Source organism: Lissotriton vulgaris, chromosome 3_1 (genome assembly GCF_964263255.1).
Source record: "Lissotriton vulgaris chromosome 3_1, aLisVul1.2, whole genome shotgun sequence".
NCBI classification, from domain to species: domain Eukaryota; kingdom Metazoa; phylum Chordata; class Amphibia; order Caudata; family Salamandridae; genus Lissotriton; species Lissotriton vulgaris.
The window spans coordinates 1,921,679,093-1,921,703,581 of NC_141689.1; the positions used below are offsets into that span (position 1 = coordinate 1,921,679,093).

The window sequence follows — 24,489 nt, forward strand, 5'->3', positions numbered from 1 at the left end:
AAGCTTGTTTCACAAGTTGGGTGTCTCATAGGAAAACAGTCTGTGACCCACACTTCATCCAGGTCATACGACAAATTGATGTGGAATCATCTTGACAAACCACCTGAAGTTTTGTTTAAAATAATATGAACCTAAGCCACATAAGCTTTTTAAATAAACAAAATTCAAAATCGATTCTTGCAGTCATAGTACCCTCCTGAGGAAACAGTGAGGAAACTGGAACATCTTTAAGCCTATAACTGTTCTTATCTGGTGAGATGAAATACTCATAATGGGAGGCATTGCATCTACATAGGACTATGTAACAAACGTGTGCTTCAAGATAACAACACAATATAAAATTGGAAGGTGATAAAAAATCTTCAGATGCTTGGACAAACAGCGAAATTTTCAGTAAAATAAACAATAGGAATTTCGTGCGGCACAGTGTTCAGTTGATTGAGTATCCCCTAGGCTTAGCAGTTCTAGTAGAAATCTTCTGTTACCACTTAAATTTAAACCAGGCTTTAGATCTTTTGCCTTTAACACTTGTCTATTTATTTGTAACGCTTTGTATATTTCCCAACTTTAAAAAAAAGTCCTTCTCCACAAGCAGATCAGTCCATATACTTCACTTTAAATATGTGGTGTATTTCAAAACTTTTAAATTGAAGCAATGATGGATTTGCATGTTCCTCTGTATTGCAAGCTTAACTGATATTTATTTGAAATTGTATAGTCAAGTGTCAGCTGTACACTTCTATCATATATACCAAGGAGACATTTCTGATGAATGAATTTTCTAGTTCCTAAGGCTACTGCTCCATGTAAAGTAAGAAACATATTCACTTTACAGTTCATGGCATTTCTCCATCTATCTCAAGCGTCACCATAGCAATTTGCTACGATATTGAATGCATTTATCCATTGTCATAGACCAATGTTCATCCACATTGTATTGCATCCCTTCTTAAACATCTCTGTAGAACAAGTTGGGCTTTGCAATGCCATTTTCTTAAATAAAAAAGAAAACATATTGCCTTTTTTATCAACTAATGAACATACAAAATACGGCTGTGTAGGAGAGATCCTGCACCTTTAATGCTTCCTCCACGAATGACAACCCAGTCGCCTCAGTTCTAGTTTTTGTTCATTGAAGTGAACCTCCAGAACCATCTTCAGTGGGTAGACTATGTAATCCAAGCCCTTATTTTTCCCTTAGAACATTTTTGCGTATGTCACACATGACTCTGGTTTTCAAAGGGAAATAGTTTTGTTTATTCTAAAAATACATTGACTTTTCTCCCTCAGTTATCCATGTTCTCAGTTGGCTTCAAGAATGTTGTGACTACGTTGTTATGGAAAAAAATGTTACGTAAATTCATTAAGGATCTAAAAGTTATAAAAAATGTATTCTGGCATATGATATGAATCTATACATACCCCTAGTCCATACTAACATATTAACTTTTCTAATTCTTGCTTGTATGGTAATCTGATTTTTTTTCTTCTTCTCTACATTCTATTTTTTAAATGGTATTTCTTGAATTATTTTAACAGTACACCTAATGTAACATACCAAGACAAAGGATTTTCTTTTTGGGGGGGTGAGTTAGAAAAAGATCTAAATGATAAACCAAGTATGGGTTAGACTAGGCAGGCATGGTCAAAGTTTGCTACAGAGGTTGCTTTGTACATATTGTAAAGTCAAGAACCATTATTCTGTATCTTATTGATTGTTAAATTGACAAGAGTTGAGGCATAGGAAAGGTAGCTGGTTGGAAATTAAACAAAGTGTGTGTGTGTGGGGGGGGGGGGGGGTGTCCAAATTTGACCTAGTATATAGATCATTTAGGAGCCGTTCGTGCACACCTAAGTAGGAATTTGAGCTAACTGAAAGGGGACTTTCCTTCCTCCTGATGTTCCCCCATATCCTCTGATGAAGAGCCTGAAATTCGGTGCAGCCCACCCTTGCAGTTCATGGGCCTTCCTCCAACCTTCTACATGACCCTTGTATGCATGTCTTAAACAGCTTCCGAATGTTTTCGAAGTAAGGCATTCTATCCGTCCGGATAACTGTCAGCTTCTCCAGGGTACATATGTCCCAGTCCTGCTTTTCTACGCGAACAGCTCTATCATGCATCATCAAATCACTGGCCGTGTTTTGTATCTATTATTATCTAACTTATACACACTGAGAAGAATGTTAGAATCTTCTTCCTTTTTCTTTTGCCTTTTCCTTCTCACTTGTCTTAACACTTCTGTCAATCTGTAACATTTTGAAGGATGCTTCTACCTGCAAATTCCTCATCTCTTAAATCTCAGCAAACCTCAAACTGGATTTTGAGAAGTTAGAAACAGCTCTCCTGCACTGGCACGTGGCACTACAGCTCCAACTCAAATCTTGTACGTCTCTCGATATGCCAGAGATGTAGCCATCCTGGCCCCCTGCCATTTCTTTGTTTATTGTGACTTTCAACACGTTTACAGAGTTGCTCTCTGCTCCAAAACCTTCAGACACTAATCTGTTGTGCAGTGCTTTATGAAAGGTCCGCATGCACTCTTCTGCTGCTCGTTGGGCTGCTTTTCGGGTTTTCTTTAAGCTTGACTATGAGTTCTAAATTCTCTGCAACCTTCCAGATTGGTTGTCGACCGTGCCTGTTTTGATTAGTGTTAGATCTGGGGGTCTCTAGTTGGCAATGGTATTCACCTTTTGTCCAAATAGGGACCCTTACTTCTAAGTCAGGATAAGGGGATTGCACTCCTTAATAACCCCTACTCACCCCCTTGGGAGCTTGGCACGAGCAGACAGGCTTATCTCAGAGGCAGCGTGTTAAGCATTTGTGAATATTCACAGTAATACTGTGAAAACACTACAGATAGACACAATACAGATTTTATATAGACTTAAACACAAGACCACAAACGACAAAAATCCACAATACTACACTTAAGATTACTTAAAAGATGATTAAAGTTTCTTAGTCCAAGTTGTTGGTAAATGTGACAAAGTTCTCAACAAAGTACATGGATGCGTAACGCAAAGTGAACTAAAGGCTCGCAGACAGGGAGATGCGTCGGTTCCGTAACCCGGTGGAACGGTGCGTCCTTCCTCAATGATTGCGCATAGTACGGGACTCGTTGTGAGCCTTACCGTTTCGGAGGTGTTGCATAGATTCTTGGCCTGCGGGCCCGTTGCGGTGCGCAAGATGGTGCCTTGGTACGATGCGATGATCCGGTTGCGATGCGAGAATATGGCGCCCTTGATGCGGCAATGCGATGACAATGCGATGAGGTCCTGGCGGCCTTGCGGCGACTCTGTACTTTGGAGCCGCAATAGGCCCAGCGACACGCTTCTCCGGGGATGCGATGGCGACTCTCTCGATGGCGTCACGCTTCTCTGGTGAAGCGACAGCAGACAGCTTTGATGAAAGCTTTGATGAAGGCTCGCTTCTCCGGCGTTGCGATGATTTCAGCTGCGGCGGCGACACGCTTCTTCTCGATGCATCGCGCTTCCAGCTCCCAGCAGCACGCAAGTAACTGGAGTCAGAATTCCCAGCAAGGAAAGGAGGGAGCTGGAGGTAAAGTCTTTTGTCCCTGAGACTTCAGCGGGGGGCAAGCACAGTGCAAGCCCTTGGAGAATATTCTGTAGATGAAAGTCCTTACAAAGTTCCTTTTCCTTTCCCTTGGCAATGAAGCAACCACTGCAGGCCAACCCAGCAAACAGCACACTGGCAGAGGGACAGTCCAAACTCCTACAGCTTCCTTGGTTATTCTCCTTGGCAGAAGGTTTCTTGTCCAGAAGTGATCTAATCTCTTGGGATCAGGGTCCCAATATTTATACCCCAAAATCCTTTGTTCTCTGAATGCAGAGAGGCCTCTGCCTAGTCCAAACTAGTTCCTGAGCACTTTGTTTACACGACTCTCTTCTTCTTTTCACTGTGCAGGGCAGAGACATCAGCTGCTCCACAGGAGGTGGAGCCAGCACAGGGGTGGAAGATACTGCTCTGGAGCACTCTGTTGATATGATTCCTTCTCTCCTATCACAGTGCAGGGCAGAGACATCAGACACGCCACAGGGGTGGAGCCAGCATTGTAGAGGGAAGGCCCAGCCCTATTCAGGTCACAGGTGAAGCTCCTCCCTCCCATCTAGATGCAGATCTCTCTATTCACCACTGGGCTGCCCCAGCCTGTCTCCTGGAATTCCCCAGGCCTGTCACTCACAAACCCAGACAAGGATACACAACCCAGCAGACGCAGGCCTGGATAGTTAGGCAAGAAAATACATACTTTCTAAAAGTGGTATTTTCAAACACAGAATATTAAAACCAACTTTACTAAAAGATGTATTTTATTATTCTGAGTTCAGGCATTCTGAATTCGAATTTGTACCATGTTCCCTGAGTCAGTTAGGATTATAAGAATGTAATAATCTAACTGCCCATTCTGGCCTATGAGAACAGGTAGCCTTTAATAGTGAAAAACGAAAATGGCTGTAATTCACTAATAGAACATGCTACACACATCCGAGCATGTCCTACATTATACTTACAATGCACCCTACCCATGGGCCTACCATAGGGGTGTCTCATATGAAGCAAAGAGAAGGTTTAGGGACTGGCAAGTGGGTGCACTTGGCCAAGTCGACATGGCAGTGCTAGAGTGCACATAGGCTTTGCAATGGCAGGCCTGAGACACGCTTTACAAGCTGCTTCTGTGAGTGGCACAACCAGTGCTGCAAGCCCACCAGCAACATTTGATTTACAAGCCCTGGGCACACATGGTGCACTTTACTAGGGGCTGACAGATAAATCAAAGAACCCAATCATGGAATAACCAATTAGTACAATAATTTAACATAGGGAGCACTTGCACTGTGGCACTGATTATCAGTGGCACAGTGCCCAAAGCATAAATCCCGCCAAAACATATCAAAACAGAGGAGGCAATTCGTCAAAATGGAAGGGAGACTCACGCCAATGATGTCAGGTCTAACACGTGTCCCCTCCATTTGAAAGGTGGGGAGAACTACCCTTCCCCTAGGGAGGTCTCTTCTCTAAAGTCGAAAAATCTGAACAGACCATCAGCGTTGGCGTGTTCTGTACCAGTAGTTAAAGAAAAGGGGTGACCCTGTGTCCCTCAGAACCTGGGTAATTAATGGTTAAAGAAAGGTGTGGTTCTGTTGGGTAAAATAAATTACTTTGAAGCTGCTATTGATGCAGTCCGGGATAAGCGCTCTCCATTATACACAGTATTTAAGGAATGATTGCTAAAATAAAAAGGTCGTGGGATCAAGCGATTATGCTATGTAATTTATATCAGAATTACTTCATTCAATTATAACATACAATGCATGGGTAGACCGTCAGAATTAGTGTTAAAGTGCAATCCAGTGACATTTGTGTATAGTGCTCAACAGGTGAAAATTATATACAGTGGGGGACAGTTTCATATATACAGGTGTTTCATTGGCCAGATACTGACTTATAGCCGAGGATTCCTATTCTTCCTATTGGAATCCTGGTGGTACAGGACCTATGACAAGCGTCGACATTTTGACCCCAGGGTGCCCCAATGGGTGGTCACGGCGGGTCTTTCTCAAGACAGAGATGTAGGTGGGTGTTGAGAGTCTGAAATTATAATGAAAGGCTGTGAAACAGAGAGGCTGTGAGAGCACTTTGGTTGCCCCTAAATTAAAGTGATGCTTGAGTACTGACTTATGTTTCGGGCTGGGACTCTCAGCCTGAATCAGAGCGGCGCAATGGCCAATGTATTGGCAATGTAACGGCGAGTAGCGGTCCCTGTGCCTCTTCACCTCCAAGCAACGTGAAACATTGTCACACGCAATTGGGCACCATTTACACCACGGAAGTTCAAGCCACCTCCCGCTCACTTCTTCTTGTATGCACTCCTTTAAATACACCGCATGCACATTTCGAGCTAGCGCACAGGTTATAAATAAAGTATTCACTGATGCGGTCTAATTTAATTTTCCTGTCCGTTAAGTATTGCTTAGGCATTTTAATCGGCTCCCCCATTAGCCACGGGGTTAATTTCCACATATAGTCGGGCATCCTTTCACCTCTTGGAGGGAGCGAGGTTTACACAACCCACCGCCCGCTCACTTCTACGTGGATGCACGCACCCAATTATACCGCATGCGCCCATGGCTGGGTATTCAATCGGGATGAAATTGGAGCCCGACAAGAGCATCAGGACAGCAATGCGGTGAATGTAGATGTAATTCTGGTTTCCTAAGCACGGTAGCCTTTGATGTGAGGTTAGATGTTCACCACTCATCCAACATCCTGTGTGCACCACCCGAGTATTTTCTAATGCCTAGAAGCCCCTCACTTAGTGCTTTCCATCTGCTACCAGTCCTGCTCTCTACTGATTTACCCACCCCTCTTCCACAGATACATTGGCCATTGCGCCAAGCCATGTTCTTACACACATAAGCCCTCAGCACCCTAATACCGTGCTACTGGTACCCAGCAGGTCAGTTGTTCACACTCTGCAGACTCCGTGGTACATACCTCCCTCCACCCTCTAGTTCAGCCAATTGTCGTATACCCTAGATGGAAGATAAGAAACCCTGCGTCCTGCACACTGGGCCGCATGCGGCCGAAGTCACACTTAGTCTCGGTTCCTCGGAAGTTGGTGGAAGTATGTAGCAGTTTTAATTACGAGTTAGACATAAACAAGGGGAGTTTAACAGTCACTTGGGAAGTTCACCCATCGGTCCCAATACACAAAGTAGTCACGCAGTTTCTTGACCTGCCTCCGAACTGTCTGTGAGGCGTTCCTTAAACCCATTCTCCCGCTACAACCTTGTGCCAAGATGCCTTCGGGAGGGGCCAGATGTGGAGAGGGCTGGGCTGTTGGTCTGCTGCAAAGAGGGTCCAAATGCAGCACGCGATGAATGTTGAGTACCACAGGGAGCCTGTCGATAGGTGGAGGTGTCCGGATCGGCACACAATGATCTGGGTTGTGCGAGGGCAATCCAGGCACAGCATCTAGTGTGCATTGGTATGAGTCGCACCAGGCACTTCAGATTTCAAATACGATGAGTTGCAAATTCCGCATCTCCCTGGAAATGAGGTCCAATGACCAGTGCATGTTGAGATGGGTTGCACTAGACAATTCCGGTCACAACCAGCAAAGTGTTATCATTCCAACCTCCCTGGAAATGAAACACAACGTCCTGTGCACAATGATACGAGTCGCACCAGACCAGTTTGGTCACAGACACAGGTACAAGTTTAGCAGAGTCACATGCGGTAGAATGAGGCACTACTACGGGATACATCCCCCACCTCCAAGGGTCACACCCTGTGAATCGGACACCACACGCAATGAGCATCCAGCTGGCGTGTCACGCGAGAGGAATGCAGCACGATTGAAAGGGGCACATGTGGGGGTGGGGGTGGGGGGGGATGTAAGGGGGAGGGTCCCCACAACCTGTGAATCCACTGACCACCAACCAGGTGCTTATGCGTATCTGGGTCCCCACAGTACAGGAACCACACGCCTTTGATGCACGCAAGATTTCTGGAGATGCACACTAGACAATCCGGTCTTCAGACACAAGTCTTAATTCCATGCTCACATCACGCTGGGGTTCAATAGCGGATGTGGGCACTTGAGAGGGCACCACCCTCCAGATGTCACAGGTAGATGGTGTAGGTCCCTCACGGGAAACCTTTGATGTCCCTGAGATCTCTGAGAGAACAGGAGGCCCATGACGGGACCTTTGAGAGCACACTTTAGGCCGCCGCACTTCAGCAGGTCCTCGGCCCAGGCCAGTCGCTATTTAGACAATTATCCTCCCTGTGCACAACGGAGTCCTCCGGCAGTCTGCACCACACAGTCTGGGTTCTTCGGTCCCACGTCCCCACACGTTTATCTCCCCCTTTGCAGAACTATTGTGTGTCTTTGAAGTTAGGGGTGGTTTAAGTGATATAGGCCTGTCTGCTTTGAACCCATGGAATGCAGATCTTAATTTTTTGTGAGGCCATGATCCGGCCCCTAGAGGCTACGTGTCAAAACCTCTGTCTCCAGTCTCTCCCAATCAGCCCTCAAATGGCAGAGGTCTGCCTTTCTCATGAGATATCCATGGTTTATGGCTGCCACTTGGAGAATGTACAGATATGCTCCCCCGACCTTGGTGTCCACTGGAGCCAGACAGGCACCGCACACATGACACTCTTAGAGCTTAGAAATGTTCATATTCTAGAAGTGACATTTCTAAGCAAGTCATGCCAAAACCCCCTTTACCAATGGAATGGCGAATTCATTGATAGGAAACATCATGAGGCTGCTCAACTGTAATCTTTTATTGCAGCCCAAAGTAATGTCAACCACTTGTTAACCGATGGGAAGAGCAGGTCTCATAGGTAGTGAAAGCGCACAGGTATTCTTTACTACCTCACATACTCTATTGTCCAGACAGACCCATGTTGTCAGGTTGAACACATAGTCCCCAGCACCACGGATGCAAGCGCGCCCGCCTGAGTCTGCACAGCAGACTGGACACAGGTTTAACTATTACATATCTCTGAGCTAACGCACAAACCTGCGATGGCATGCAGCATATACATTCACAGGCACCATAGGTGCGGGTGTGCACATACAGCGGCCTACAATGGCAAGCTGCTTATGAGTTCACTCACAATAGATGCCAGTGCGTACCCACTGGTCTGCAATGGCAGACCAGGCCATTGGCTTACCCAAGCCCTAGCACCTTAAGTGCAAGTGCACACTCACCACCCTGCTTGGGCCAGCCTGACTCGGGTTGACCCCCTTATGGGTGAGATCGCACACACCCAGCTTGTGACAGCAGGCTGGACTCGTATTTGAAACAACGTAAGGGTCAGGACGTACCCAAGCGCATATTTAACACCTCTCATGTACAATAAAATCCGGTGGGTGGTACACTCAGTGCGACGTCCCAATAGTAACCAGTGCTGTACCCATCCTGGGTTTGTGGTGTACCTGTTAACAGGGCACACAGAGGTACGGCACCTAAACCCATTGTGTACGCAACCCCTGCCCAATCTGGGTGAGGCAGGCGCATGCACCTTCATTCTGCAGTCAGTGGGAAAGTGCCCATATTACTGATTTGTGCGGAGAGATTCAGCAAAGACTAGGAGGAAAAATTGGGGTTAATTCCACTAAGAAGGTCATGTCCAGTGAGGTCAGTTCCTGTGCTGATGGGTAATGTCAAATTAAATCCTATTGATTGGCTTCTTCTTTTAGGTGGCGGCTTTCATCTAAACCTTTTGTTTTGGTATTCGTGGCTGTCTTTTTGCCACCTAATACATTGTTTCTCATTTTGATGTTGGCACTGATACTGACAAGATTTGCAGCACCAGCTTCAATGTTGTTTTTGGGCAATCCTATTTTGAGTTGTTAAGGCCTCACTTCAGCGATTTAATTTTCAAAAGATCGAGGCTGAACCCTGAAAAGACTTCTCGTGTAAGATTTCAGCACATTCATGAGTTCAGCACTTATGCTGAGGTTCTTCTTGATTTCCCCTTGGCAGTTCTTCAAGAGAGGCCTTTAATCCAGATTTCACACAGTGGAGCGCTATATGAAAAATTGCAGTGCTGTGTTTCAATAAGGAAAGAAAATAGCGCAGCACCAGATTTATTAAGAGTTTCCTGCCGATGTGATCGGAAGTACTTATGCTAACTCTGGCTGCTTTACACATTTCAATGTCTTGCATTATGTTGTAAAGGTTAATCTCCCCTGTCTAGTTTAGGCTTTTTACTGGAGGTACCCTGTAAGTCTCTGTGATTTGCATCCTAAGAGGTGCCAAAGTAAAGTTGGGACTGTGGCACCACATGCCTGCGTAGGAGAGCTATTTTAACTTTTCAAGATCCATTCAGGCACCCGTGAAGAATCCGGTGTACAATCTGCAGGTAGCTAGACTATTCCCAGAAACATTGTTACCAAATTTAAGTAAGTGATTTTTTTGGCTTTACTGAACCGTTCTATCTCTTCGTATAAACCCCTCACAATGGAGGCGATTCTATCTTTGTAATGGAAGTCTTAGTTTACTGTAAAACAGTAAACTAAGCCTTCCATTACAAAGATAGAATATCCTCTATTGTGAGGGGTTTATACGAAGAGATAGAACGGTTCAGTGAAGCCAAAAAAATCACCTCATAATGTAAGCTCCAATGATTATACTATGACTACGTGTCTTTACACAACAAGAAGGCAGAGGCTGTTTGGCATTGAACACATTTTTCAAGAGATGCTTATTGATCAGAATTTTAGATGAATTTTAGAACAAGGATTTTATAAAATGTTTCCAAGTGTGGCAACAAGTTGAGAAGAATGATGAAACTTACAGAATTCCTTTTCCGCTTTTGCATGAAAGAGAATATAGTTTGTTGCAGTCAGGATAGACGTATGGGCTTCTAGGCCGGACATCGGCTTACAAACATGTCACTGGTAACAGGTGAAGGAAGGAAGCTAGAGAGAAACCTAATTTTCCTGTTTGCACCAAGGCTTGGCCCCTGCCAGGACTTCATCAAATAATTACCAGGTTCTCTCTTAGACTGCTACTGTTCCCAGTCGACACCGTTTGACCAGGCGGCTTTTCTTGCACATGCAACACTAAAAAGATGCTCTACCCTACAGATCTTTATTGTCATCAAAGTCATGAAGTAATAGATGCCTGCTATCAGGTACACCCATCCCAGGTGTCACCTCTACCATGCCTGTGGCCTCCAGAAGATCTTTTCAGCATATGTAAACAGAAGCCCTTAGGACGTATGTTTCTTCCGTCTCCTATCAGATCTCATTGCTGATGTTGTCAAAGACCGACCTCATTCAGGCCTTTACATGTGCCTGTACTGTTTGTTTCCTGAAATTTGCAATGTAAATCTTAGTTTGGGATTCAATAATTTTTTTATTGAGGTAAGCCCAGCTAACATACATTTGCATATGCTATCTGTTTAGTCCAGGATACTCCTCATAGAAAAATTAAAAAATGCAAGTAGCAGAGATTTCTTTTGATATTATTACTATTGCTAACTCTGTCATAGTTTACTGATTTGGGAATTGAAAGCAAGGGAATAGGAACGGAGGGAAGGAGTTTGAAGAGAAATAGTATAGAAATGGGGGGAATGCAGGAAGAAAGGGGAGCTGTGTACAATATGAACATAACCACCAGGAAGATAGCTCCCTCTAGGTCTTGTCACCGAACTAGTAATGTTAGGGAGAAAATCAAGCAATAATAAATTGCATTACGTCAATGTCCAAGCTATTGACTTAGAAGCCATAAATCAAATTACCAGATGTAGTGCAATCAATAAAAGAGCATTTGGCATTAGAGAAGTTCTACTCCTATTCAGTATGCCAAGCTTTCAGTTCTTTACAGAGGGCTTGCATCTGACTTCTCTGCTGCTGAGTTAAATATCTAAAATCTGAGCAAAGACGCACTTTCCTGGCATCTTTTTGTAGAGTCCCACAACGAGGCAGCCACCTGCTGAATGGGTTCCCCAACATCTGGGTCCTGAAACACTGCTATTATCCCATTGCTAAAGTGATCCAAGCCTTACAAATCACCTCACTGTCCACAGCTTGGGCCAAACCCAGATGCTCACAGAGGGAAGAGGAAATCGCTTCAGTTACAGAGAAGCCAGTGGGCACCACAAGGAATCCTAAGGTGCAAACAGTGGTCAATCTCTGCTTGTTTACAAAGACCACAACTTCTTCCACCACGTTTCTAAAAGTTCCTTGTTCTTTCACCTGACATCTGGACATCCTATTGTCAAGCTACAGCATTTTCTGGCCCACTATTTTCACAGCTGCCACAACACTAGTAGACATGGTTCTCATTTTCCCAAGTCGTTTTGCTTCCATAGCAGATACTGATTTGTCCATCTTATCAAGTTTCTTAAAAATTGTGCTAGCGGCACCCATCCCTTAGCAAGATCTCTAGCATAAACCATTTTTGCTGTCTTCTCTTCGGCAATTTCTTTCTTTCTGGATTTAAAAAGTAATCTTTTCCCTTTTTGTTTTGCGCCTTACCAGCCATCTTGCACCTGCAGTCAGCTCCACCGTCATTTAGTGATACCGGCCCATCTCTGAGACCCATAGGTTGCCCCTCTCTCAGAGCTCTCTTCCCTTCTGCCCATGTTCTATCAAGCTCACCCATTACAGATACCTAGAAAAAAAAGGTACAGAGAAAAGACGCCTGTGCCAGTTCACCAAGATTCACCACGGGCAAGATTCTTTTCCCCAGCCACCTCTTATGGCTCACACTTCAGAGAAAGTGATTCCCTGCCTTCACCTGTGGTGCACAATAGGGTGTGGCACCACTCCCCAGTACGCACCTCCATTCTTCCAGCTGCCATCTTGGTATCTCTGCGGGCTGGGGAGGGAGGGTATATTTAACACTGGCTCTGCCCCCACAACTACCTCACTAGATGTCCTATTTCACCATGTTGCAAGATTGTGAGCCGATAAACAAGCCCAGTCATGTGAAGGCAGCAATCTCGATTATATGTTTATGGTTCAAATCTGTTCTATTAAATTTACAGAGTGAAGTGGCAAACAACAAGCCAACAGGGCCTATCTTAACCTCTTAGCTGCGTCGAACGTTCAGCACCCAGTGCTGAACGTTCGAATAACGAGCGCTGGCCCGTCGGCCAACGGTCGTGCGCAGCACTGGCAAGGTAGTGCTCGCGACGACCGTTGGCCGACTGCAGCGCTTAAGGGGTTAAGCAGGACAGTCAAGTGATGCCAATTGCATGAGTGACAGAAAAGTATAAACAAACTTTCCCCAAAGTCCCCCATCCCCTCCTTCACAGTACACGTCTAGTTGATGGGTCAAAGAGAGGTATAGCTTCTCCATGCCTTGTATGGTCTATATTCAATGCAGCCAGGTCGTGTGTACAGGCACTTTTTCTGTGCTAAAGTTTGAGAGAATGGCCTGTAATGCAGCGCCGAGTGCGAGACCAATGTGCCTCTCCGTATTGATCTTAAGGGAAAGGTCAGAACATTGGGAAGCCCTAATATGGTGTAGGCGGGGAAGCGTGGTAGCTGTGTGTCAAAGTATGAATCTATATCCTTTAAGACCGCATCCCAGTATGATGTCCACTTCGGGCAGGCCCAAAGCAAGTGTAGGGGAGTTCCCGTTGCCTCGTATGCCCTTTAGTAATCCTCGCTATGGGCAGGGTGGCCTCTCTCTAGCCTGGCCGGCGTGAGATACCAGTACGTCGCAATCTTAGTGGCGGCTTCTATGCTTGTGATGTTACTAGCCATATGGTGAGCTCGGTAATATTTGTTTCCCCACACTTTTTGCATACATGACCATCCAAGCTCTTGTTCCTAGCTCTATTGTCCTGTGGATTTCTCCTGTGCCTGGGGGTGGGGGGCGGTCAAATCTGGTTGGCGTAAACTTCAGTGGTTATATTTTGTAATCATTTTAAGTAGGTGCCATTTCTCGAACACAGTTAGTATTTTTCTGGCTTCCATCTCGGATCTCGGGGTGGGTGACCCAATGTCTGATCTGAAGGTGATGAAAGCTTTCTGTCTCAGGATGCCACACTCTGTTTACAATTGCTGAAAGGGAATGGGACTTTCCGCAATGAAAAAAAGTGCCCAAAGGACCTAAAGCCAGCATGTTTCCAAGCCGGGAGACCGTGGGATGGAGACCCGGGTTAAAGTCTGGGTTACCACCGATGGATGTGAGTGGCGAGGGAAAGGTAGTTAGGCCTTGTTCTGTAGCCACACTATCCCAGCCCGCAGGCTAGCCCTGGTGATTGTTGAAGACTAGAGCTCCCACTGCCCTGCTTCTGTTGCTGCCAGGATATCTTCCACAGGTACACCCCCTTCACTGCTCAATCCATGATGCACCAGCACTTCTTGGATTCTAGACGGCTCCACTCCACCAGGAAGCGTATCTGAGCCTCAAGGTAGTAGTGCAAAAGGCTAGGAACCTCCAGGACTCCCTCTCTTCCAGGACGATAGATCAAATTGTGGCACATTCGTTGGCATTTGCTTCCCCAGACAAAGCGGCTTAGCTCCTCTTGCATGGATTTGAGCAGTCCAGCTGATTAGCCACTGGAAGGGCCTGGAACAAAAACAGGACTCTAAGAAGAATTGTCATGTTTAAGGCAGCTATACATTTGAGCCATGAGAGGCAGTATTGCCTCCATTTGGCAAGGTCTGTCTTAATCTGATTGAGCAGGGCACTGTAGTTAAGACAGACTGTGTCCTGACACGTGGGGGCAATCTGGATCCCCATATACAAGACCGAGGATGTTGTCCATGCCAGAGGGTAACAGGCTGCAAACTATTCCTACAAGCGGGGAGGTCACTGAGAGCTTAAGGGCCTAGGATTTCTGTAGGTGTATGCTAAAGCCTGCTGCCTTGCTTAAACGGTCCAGTTCCTCTAGAAGGCCCGGCAGGCAGGGAATGCAGTCGGTCGTCGAGCGCTACCAAAGCATTGTTTGGTAATGATCTCCCCTCTCCCCACTGCCATTAAAGTGTCCCAGGGTGAAGCTGTTATCGTGTCTGCAGTGTCATAGGAAGTCTGTGATAGTGTACGCAAGTTTTTGGACTGCGTCCTGTCTGTGGAGTAGGCTGTCCCAAAGCTGCAGTGAGCAGCCTGCCACTTTAGTGTGTTGATCTGTAGTGTGAGTTCAAGAGCAGCATGGTCTGATAGGGACTGAGGTGCGTTTGCGACCCCTGTGACCCATGACTGCAGGACCGATAACCCTAGTAAGTAGTCTGTTCTGGCTTGAGTTTTGTGTGCCGCTGAATAGAAGTTGTAAATGTGTGTCTGTGGGTGGACCATTCCGCACAGCTGACATAGCCTCACCTCCCATAGCCAGTAGCTTCTCCACAAGAGAGGGTCCTTATATGGCAATAGCGTAGGCCAGACTTGTCCCATTCACTATTTATTTCAAGGTTCAGGTCGTCTCCTACCGAAGCTGCCTTATTAGGAGAGTCTAGTGTCTCCAATAGTGCCAGCTTCAAAAAATGTTCTTGGTTATTGTTCGAGGCGGATATAGATGGCCATGTGTATGTGGTATGCAAGTATTCTACGCCTTATTTCGGCCACTTTCCCCCTATAGTCCATCAGAAGGCGCACAGGGGAACAGAATGGCTATCCCCCACTGGTTTTAGTGGGCCAGGAGGAGAGGTATTGACTCTGGAAATCACATGATTGCAGTCTATGCCAATCGCATGTCAGTAGGTGCTTTTCCTGGATAAGGCATATATCCTCTCTCGCTGTGCTCAATGTAGGACAATGCAGTTTTGCATTTGACAGGATTGTTGAGCCCTCGACATTTAGGAAGATAATCTCGATATCAGTGTATCTGGAATGTATGAGGGTGTGTGCAGGCGCCCACCTCTGGGCAGAGGTGTTAGATTTGAAGGAGTGGCAGTGTCTGTGTCCGGTGTCAGAAGTCCCGTGGTCTTTGTCTACACTGGTGTGATGAGAGTGCTGGTTAGTGGTGTGCTGTTGATCTCAAGCCTTAGGACTTGGGCATCTGTTGGGGCTGTAGCTGGTCCAAGGGCCTGGTCATCTCTGAACCTCAAATCCGATGAGTCGTCTGCCACTGTGGAGCAGAAACTCCATGTGCTAAAGGCTGGAGCCTTTGTACCCATCTAAAAGAATTCTAAAGGTTGAGGAGGCATACTCGGAGATCAATAGGGTCCATTGCAGGCAAGCCATAACTCAAGTGCGAAGGCCCATGGCGTTGCGGCGATCCCATGAGGGTGAACGGGGACCCCAATGCTTTATGGCCCGATCTCTCATGACTGTGGCAGCAAGTGCACCCTCTCACCCTGCGGTTTCTGTTACTGGGAGAGGGGAGCTGACTGCAACTCTGGGCAGGAGAACTGGAGGGCGGGGAAGGCAGCTCCTCACCTTCAATCCTGTTGGGCCCTCCTCTGCAGTTCCGGTTGCAACCCCACCAATAGGTGTGGGGACCCCGGCAACAGTCCCGGGCATGGTCCATGCCCTCTGCCAGCAACTTTTCCGTACGACCACCAGAGGCCCATTGTCTTCCACGCGTCTCCCCTTCACTACTGCGATCCCTGTTCTCACACAGGTCCACTGGCCCTGTTGCCACCTCCGCCATCTTGTGTTGTGCGGCTTGGTGGCCGTGTTTTTCACCAGATCACCGGGTTGAGGGGCCTACAGCCGGCCTGTACAGCTCCAAATTGGTGCCCTGGGGATGGCCCTTTGATGAGCGACAGGTCAATGCTAGGGGCCCGACTCCAGGCACCTGTACAGCGGTGGGCGTCTCAGACAGCCGCCATCTTGACCACGGCCCTCTAGATTTTATTTTTAACACCAGCTAGAGTCTCTTACCTTCTGCAGTTTGCATACGCCCATGCTACAGATATCATGGAGACCTCTTTTTTCATGAGATGAAGTCATGCAGTAGAACTATTTCAGCACTGCAATGAATATCAGCAATAGGTGTGATCTTATGTACCAGGAACAGTTTTAAAGTCTACTCTTCGGTCTTCGAGAACATTAAATTATATCAACCCAGTTATTTATGAGGAGCTTATTGGAACTCACCTAAATTACATATTTCCTCTGCATGTTCCTTCTGATGTTTCATCATATCAAAAATGTTTATTGTTAAAAGATAATTAGAATTCTGAACATTTTAAAAGCCAGTAAACGTAAAAAGTAAAAACATTATATTTTAAAATACTTTGACATTCCTCACAGTTAAAGGACATCGCTGTCTCTTATACTTTCTTTTTTAGGTATTATTTGCCATCTAAAATTATTTTATCCAGCCAGGATTGAGAAAACGCACCTGTTCAAACAGTGATACACTCCCTCCAAAATGTTTTGTTCGATCTTCCTGATATGTATACTTTTGTATCAATCCGGTGTTTTAAAAAATGTGACCTATTTTAAAATTGAAGCCATAATCCGATTAGGTTTGCATTTTATACGCCTCACCATAGGTAAGCACACTTTACGTTTACATTGTTTGTATTTTTACTTCTACCTCTTCATTGCTGCAACCCTAGAAGGTGGGCAGAAGCAAAAGAGAATGTTGGATCTCAGTAAATTACTGCGTATTAATTAATTCATTTCTTTTAGTCACCTTTTGGAATGCAAGCTGAGTACGCACATCCACTAGAAACCCTCATTCTCGGAGCTGGATTTTTCATTGGAATTATGACTTTCTGTAATCATGTGATTCTCCTTTGGGCCTGGGTAACATTTCGCCTGGCAGAAACCATAGATGTCCACAGGTAAGTCACTTCTGATGTCCAAAGCAATTTTCTTCTTGCTTAACAAAAATGTATGAAATATGTTACGTTAAAAAGACTTGCAAAGCGCATAGTGGCCGCAGAAACGGCGTTTCCCAGCACTATACCATAAACACGATATACCACACACACAATACAACCACAAGAGAGGTTTCACAATACATAAAAAAGAAGCACGATCTAAACTGTAAATAACCAGGTTTTCCTTAGATAAAAGAGCACTTTATTCCATAAGATTGGGGCCCTTGTTCAAAAGGAGTTCCCTTCTAATGTCTGTCTTTTGATCCGTGGATTGATATCAGCCGAACGGAGCGACCAAGTTGGAGAGTGTTGTAAAAAAAAAAAGGTCAGAGAGAATGGTAGCCCCTTGGGAATACATGATCATATGTGTTGTGCGCATGGCTTTAAAGTGTACACGTTTCTCCAGGAACAGCCAACGAATTTTATGGAGGAGCCCAGAGGCTGGACAGAATTTCGGAAGAGAGAAAAAGCACTCTGGCCACAGCATTTTATACAATCTGGAGCCTTTTAGAACTGATTTACTTATACCCAAACACCGAACGTGGCAGTAATCCAGGCAAAACAAGATTAGCGATTGAATTATCATCTGCTAGATTAGAGGGGGAAAAACAATGCAAATGATTTTCTGAACACTTATTTATGCCTACTGCCCTTCCTGTGTTATAGGCCTTCAACCTGGACTCTCCAGTCTTATCTGTCCTGGGCTTTACTTTCAATCTGATTTACGGGGACTAGTGGAAGGATTTGTAGGGTGTTTCACTTTATTAATAGTTATGTGGACTACTGGGAGGATGTTGATTGTGCCTTTTTTCAAGCAGCCCTCTCCAGATGATCCATTATCCTTCCTAAACATAGTTAATACTAGTGACCTCCTGTAGTCCTTTTACACTCTACCAGCTATGCTGTAATATACATGTCCTCCATTGGATCCCCATAGCATCTGTATGTGATGTCCTGATAGGTTGTGGCAGAATCCTGGATGTGACTGGTGTGTGTCACCTAGAGAGCGGACAAATTATTTCTTGGAAAGGTCTTGTAAAGATACTCCAAAGACTTCCCTCTCCACTTCTTATAAATCCCCTAACGATTAGAAGTCCCACGAAAACACAAAAAATGCCATAGAAGGGTGAAGTCCTGTAATTCATGGAGGAAAAAAGCCTTTATCATGGGATCATTTGGAGACTCGGCAGCACTATTCCTCAACTGCGGTCTCTTCCTTATCACTGGACCCCATTCTGGTTTTGATAAAGATGAAGACGACATTCTCAACTGCTGCCACTGAACCTTTTTCTTTCAATAGGCCATGTTAGTTCAGCCTCACACCCCTCTGAGCCCAAAGGCTGGCCTGATCCTGCATATGCTCTGATTCCACTTCTGAAGAAGTCTTTGCCGATAAAGGCTCCACCCTTTTGTGCCACCACCACCTCCGAAGCCATTCTTGGCACCCTTTTAGCCATTGAGGTTCCTCATCACACAGATGCTGTCCTCTTTGTCTAGACCTGCTAAACATTAGTGGCCTTAACACCTCTCTCTCTCAAGATGTTAATTTGCCTCTCGTATGGACAGAAGTGGAGGTTTTACCAACTTCAAAGACAAAGTGCCGCATCTTGACAGAAATCAGACAGCCATCTTCATTGTCTCCCAAAAGATTACTGCCCTTCAACAAACCACTCTTTGAGCTGCTTGGGATAAACCCTTTTCAGGCACGGCAGCTCATAGGCAGATTACACCATGCCATTGGCCCACATCCTCTGATCTCAAGTTCTTATCAATACTTCCATCACAGAAAAGCACGGTGGTCCAAGCTTCATCAGCCAAACAGAATCCAAAAGCATTTCCCACTCCTCCTCCGAATTGTGAGCCAAAAAGTCTTCACTCTGGGCAGAAAAGTATTTACCTCTGGCAGCTTGATTGTGTGCACTGCCAGTACTAGGTGTGTTCTTGTGCGGTACATTTACGTCTTGTGGGAATTGGTTAAGATGGTTGTCATTAGTCTCCATCAGACCACTAGAAGAAATACTTCTGTAATTTGGTGAGCAACAATTTGGTTACTTTCAAACAGGTAATGAAGTGCATTGTGGGGTTTGCCAACGCAATGATGTGATCCCTGGCCACAGCAGTTACACTGTGCCAACCCTCCTGGTGTCTTGGAGATGATTTTCGGGAGATGCATAAGTGGATTAAATAGGTATGCCTTTCAACAGTAGGCTGCAATTCGAGTTGTAGGTCGATTTCCCCTTGAATACTTCAAAAACAGACACTCTGTAGGGCTGGCCTCTCCCAGCAAACACTTCCACCAACAATACCATTATTTTTATGGGTTCTCCAGAGGACAGTCTTACAACACTGGTAGTCTTCGCAGACCCCAAAACAATGTTTCTAGTCCTCTCGAGGCAGAGTGGATATAAGAGGTGCCAACACAGTAGTAGCAGCTTCGTTCTCCTCGGTCTTTGACAAAATCACTCCAATTCCTACTTTTCCTCACAGGCTTCTGGTAGGGGTGAGGATCTCTCATTTCATCAATTGGAAGCCAATGACAATGGTTCATTGGGTGATCTATTGGCTTGACTACACCCTAGTCTTTCTCTCCTTCCTCTGGACCAGCCTACACAACTCTTGCACTGCTTATAAGGGCATTGGAGGATAATGGCACAGTATTTTTGGTCCCTATAGTTCTTGGTCCCTAAAAGGTTGGGGCCTCAGACTCATTCTGAATCTAACTCTCCTAAACTTCTTCATTAGGCAGGGTCAAGTCAAAATGGTGTCCATCAGCATTACCAGAGCTAGGATGGGTGGCTGTTCTTTCAGATATCTTGCCCCCAAACACTGGAATGAACTTCCGCTTGACCTCCGAATGGAACCCTCGGAAACAAGATTCCGTGTAAAACTTAAAACGCTTCTGTTTCCCCTTATCTAATGCTCTCGTTCCTCTCTGTCCCTGGCTTTTCCTCCCATTTTCCGCCTCCTGAGATTTAGCGATTCATAAAAGGGGGTGGTGATGAACAGAGTGTCTGAATTAAGCAGGCCACTCTTACCCAGTCCAAAGATCAGGGCTTGATCCATCACCGTTATTTAGCTCACTGCACCATCCCAGCTCAGAACCTGGCTATATGCAAATCAGTCTGTCCCTGGCCCAGTGCATCATGGGAACAGGGCAGACTAAACTACCAAGCCAATTCTTCACCAGAAAGGAGACAAGCTTCCGGGGACCGGTTTCTGGCATTTCAGCCGTCGTCGGCCCAGCTTGCTTGAATCCTGATGGTGCAGTGAGCAAGGGTCTCATGTCTGAGTATACCCTGCCACACCTATAGTGGCCAAAAACGATTCAGAAAAGGGTGTGGTGATGAACAGAGTGTCGGAATTAAGCAGACCACTCTTACCAAGTCCAAAGATCAGGGCTTGATCCATCACCGTTATTTAGCTCACTGCACCATCCCAGCTCAGAACCTGGCTATATGCAAATCAGTCTGTCCCTGGCCCGGTGCATCATGGGAACAGGGCAGACTAAACTACCAAGCCAATTCTTCACCAGAAAGGAGACAAGCTTCCGGGGACCGGTTTCTGGCATTTCAGCCGTCGTCGGCCCGGCTTGCTTGAATCCTGATGGTGCAGTGAGCAAGGGACTCATGTCTGAGTATACCCTGCCACACCTATAGTGGCCAAAAACGATTCAGAAAAGGGGGTGGTGATGAACAGAGTGTCTGAATTAAGCAGACCACTCTTACCCAGTCCAAAGATCAGGGCTTGATCCATCACCGTTATTTAGCTCACTGCACCATCCCAGCTTAGAACCTGGCTATATGCAAATCAGTCTGTCCCTGGCCCAGTGCATCATGGGAACAGGGCAGACTAAACTACCAAGCCAATTCTTCACCAGAAAGGAGACAAGCTTCCGGGGACCGGTTTCTGGCATTTCAGCCGTCGTCGGCCCGGCCTGCTTGAATCCTGATGGTGCAGTGAGCAAGGGACTCATGTCTGAGTATACCCTGCCACTCCTATAGTGGCCAAAAACGATTCAGAAAAGGGGGTGGTGATCAACAGAGTGTCTGAATTAAGCAGACCACTCTTACCCAGTCCAAAGATCAGGGCTTGATCCATCACCGTTATTTAGCTCACTGCACCATCCCAGCTCAGAACCTGGCTATATGCAAATCAGTCTGTCCCTGGCCCAGTGCATCATGGGAACAGGGCAGACTAAACTACCAAGCCAATTCTTCACCAGAAAGGAGACAAGCTTCCGGGGACCGGCTTCTGGCATTTCAGCCATCGTCGGCCCGGCTTGCTTGAATCCTGATGGTGCAGTGAGCAAGGGACTCATGTCTGAGTATACCCTGAAACACCTATAGTGGCCAAAAACGATTCAGAAAAGGGGGTGGTGATGAACAGAGTGTCTGAATTAAGCAGACCACTCTTACCCAGTCCAAAGATCAGGGCTTGATCCATCACCGTTATTTAGCTCACTGCACCATCCCAGCTCAGAACCTGGCTATATGCAAATCAGTCTGTCCCTGGCCCAGTGCATCATGGGAACAGGGCAGACTAAACTACCAAGCCAATTCTTCACCAGAAAGGAGACAAGCTTCTGGGGGCCAGGCGCTTTAAAAATGGCTTATTATTATTTATTCAGTCAGGTACTGACTGCTCTCAATGCAGAGGAATGGAAGGTGTCAATAAACCTCCAGTATGCCGGTTTCAATATTCATGTCCTCCCAGTTTACAGGTGCAGCTTCTGATCTGCAGTGGGCCTCCAGCACTACCAATTCACAATACTGTTGTTTAGTCTGATGACCGTGTGGTCATTAGAACATCTTGTACAGTTAGTTCTCATACTGTAATCACTACCCAGCATGCTGCAATGATCGTACAACTTCAGGCCACTGTGTAAAGTCTACTTCCTCCATCCCGTATGTGTTGCGCACTCTAGGTGCACCTCTGTGTATTCTAGATCTTTTTTGTTGAGTCAGTTATGTCCTATGTAGTTACTTGCATAGCAGATATTTTAACTCTCACATTTGAGGATACTTTTGAAGGATAGAGAGTCATTAGGATTCATTCAACATCCAAGGGCCCTTTGATTACATTTACTTCCTATTCACATCGGAGACCTAATAACTCACATTTGGTCATTCCCACCGGTGCCTCATATTGTAATGTTGTTAATCTTTTTCTATCTCTAATAGCATTTGTGCAACACTTCATTGAATTTCACGTCACGGGTCAAGTGTATTGACCTCACCTTAGGGCCATAGGTCAGGAACTATTTATTTATTTAATTTATTTATTGGGCTTATTAAGCGTGACAGCTACCCAAAAAGGGTTTCCCGGCGCTGGGAGATACTGAACCACGTGGGCAGAAGAAAGTCTCAGGAAAGAGACTGGAGCAGGTTACTGGTTAAAAAGCCAGGTCTTAATGGCTTTGCGGAAATGAGTGTTGCGGGTTTCCAACCGTAGGGGTTGCGGGAGGGAGTTCCAGAGCTTGGGGCCCAGAAGGGAGAAGGATCTTCCTCCCATCCTCGCTCGGCGTGTTTTGGGAACACAGAAAAGGCCTTGAGTGGAGGATCTCAGGCACCGAGCCGGCGTGTAGGTTTGCACGAGGCATTGCCCCATTTTATTCTGTGCATGAGGCTAAGAGTTTTGAATTTGACCCTATTTTCGATTTGTAGCCAGTGGAGCGCCTTAAGGTGACCGGACATGCGTTCCCTCCTGTGGCATTTGCATAGCAGTCTAGCTGCAGCATTTTGCACCAATTGGAGGCGTCGCATGACTGCCTGTGTTGCCCCTAGGTAGAGGACATTACCGTAGTCTAAACGGGAGGTGATTAGTGCGTTGACCACTGTCTTTTGTGTGTCGTCGGGAAGCATCCACATGATTTTTCTGAGCCACCTCAGAATTGTAAAACAGGTGGATGTGAGAATGTTAACTTGGGGCTCCATAGTTAGGTCATTGTCGATGGTAATACCAAGATTAAGGACTTGTTGCGACGGGGTGGGTAAGGGGCCCATTTCAGATGGCCAGTGTCTTGGATTCCAGAGGTTTTGGTTTTAAGACCTCTGTTTTGGCTGAATATTGTATTCAAAGTCAGTTCCTCAAATGCTTCCTGTACACTAGTATTCCAAAAAGGGGGACAAAGGGACAGGTTTAAAGAGGTCCAACATACGTGCCCCAACAGTACTGTATGCAAGAAAGGTATGGAGTTCTCTGAGTCCAAGTGAAAGAACAAGGACATGCTAAAGGTGAGGGTAGCCAGGAATAGACCCACACTGAAGATAAAGGGGGGGGATTCCCCTTTTCGGAACTAGGGCTCTCACACACCTAGCGAGCTAGATGTCATGCTTCATCATATGGGCCTGCCCCTCGTCATGTTTGCGCTGCAATACCTTGCGGGCACCCAGTATGGGGGCTCTTTGGCTGGGATCTTTTGTTCCTGCCGTAGGGTGCAGTGGGGGTGGGGGGCCTAGTATGTGTAGATGTGGGAGGGAAGTGAGTTTAAAACAGGTCAGTTAGTCCTAGCAATTATTTATTCAAGAAGGTAAACTGCCTGATTAAAAATATAGAGAGTGGCGGTGAACGAGAGGCAATGTATCTAGCTATATATGCCCTACTCTTGGTCCGTCAACATGTTTCATGCCCTAAGTGTAAGGAGGATCTAGGCACTTCTTCAGGACCAAAGCAAACACTATCTACACAACGTGATAAGTGAAAACTACATACTACGTTCTCAGGTCAATAACTTATACTGTTGACTAATGAGGACTGCAACAGTATCCGGCGGTCATAAAGGACACCAATTTTCATCCAGCGTTCAATGAGCGCTCTGCGTGCGACCTACCTTGCCGCCGGAAACCGGTATGCTGTAAACTATTGTCAAATGTGTTTCCCATTCGCAGTATTTCAGACCTGCTGTATCCTAGTCACCCTTGTCTTAGCAATGTTGTTCTTTCTTGGAAATGGGTAAATCGGGCCTATATGTTCTCTTCCAGGGGATACTCATCAATAGTCATAAGCAGTGAATTATCCCCGCCCATGTGCGGGACCCCAGAGCTTATAACAATATATATATATATATATATATATATATATATATATATATATATATATATATATATATATATATATATATATATATATATATATATATATATACATATGATAAATAACTATGCAGCCCTATAAAATCCAAACTAAAAAAGAGACAAACAGCCAGAAAATAACTCC

At 45.7% G+C, this 24,489-nt stretch overlaps 1 protein-coding gene across 1 annotated transcript in view; it reads left to right on the plus strand.

The window, feature by feature from the left end:
* MSMO1 (methylsterol monooxygenase 1) overlaps window positions 1–24,489 on the plus strand; it is an 85,892-nt gene that overhangs the window by 38,474 nt on the left and 22,929 nt on the right. The window contains exon 5 of the mRNA XM_086962395.1: window positions 17,081–17,235. Coding sequence (XP_086818521.1) covers window positions 17,081–17,235 — 155 coding nt within the window. The remainder of the gene's footprint in view (window positions 1–17,080; window positions 17,236–24,489) is intronic.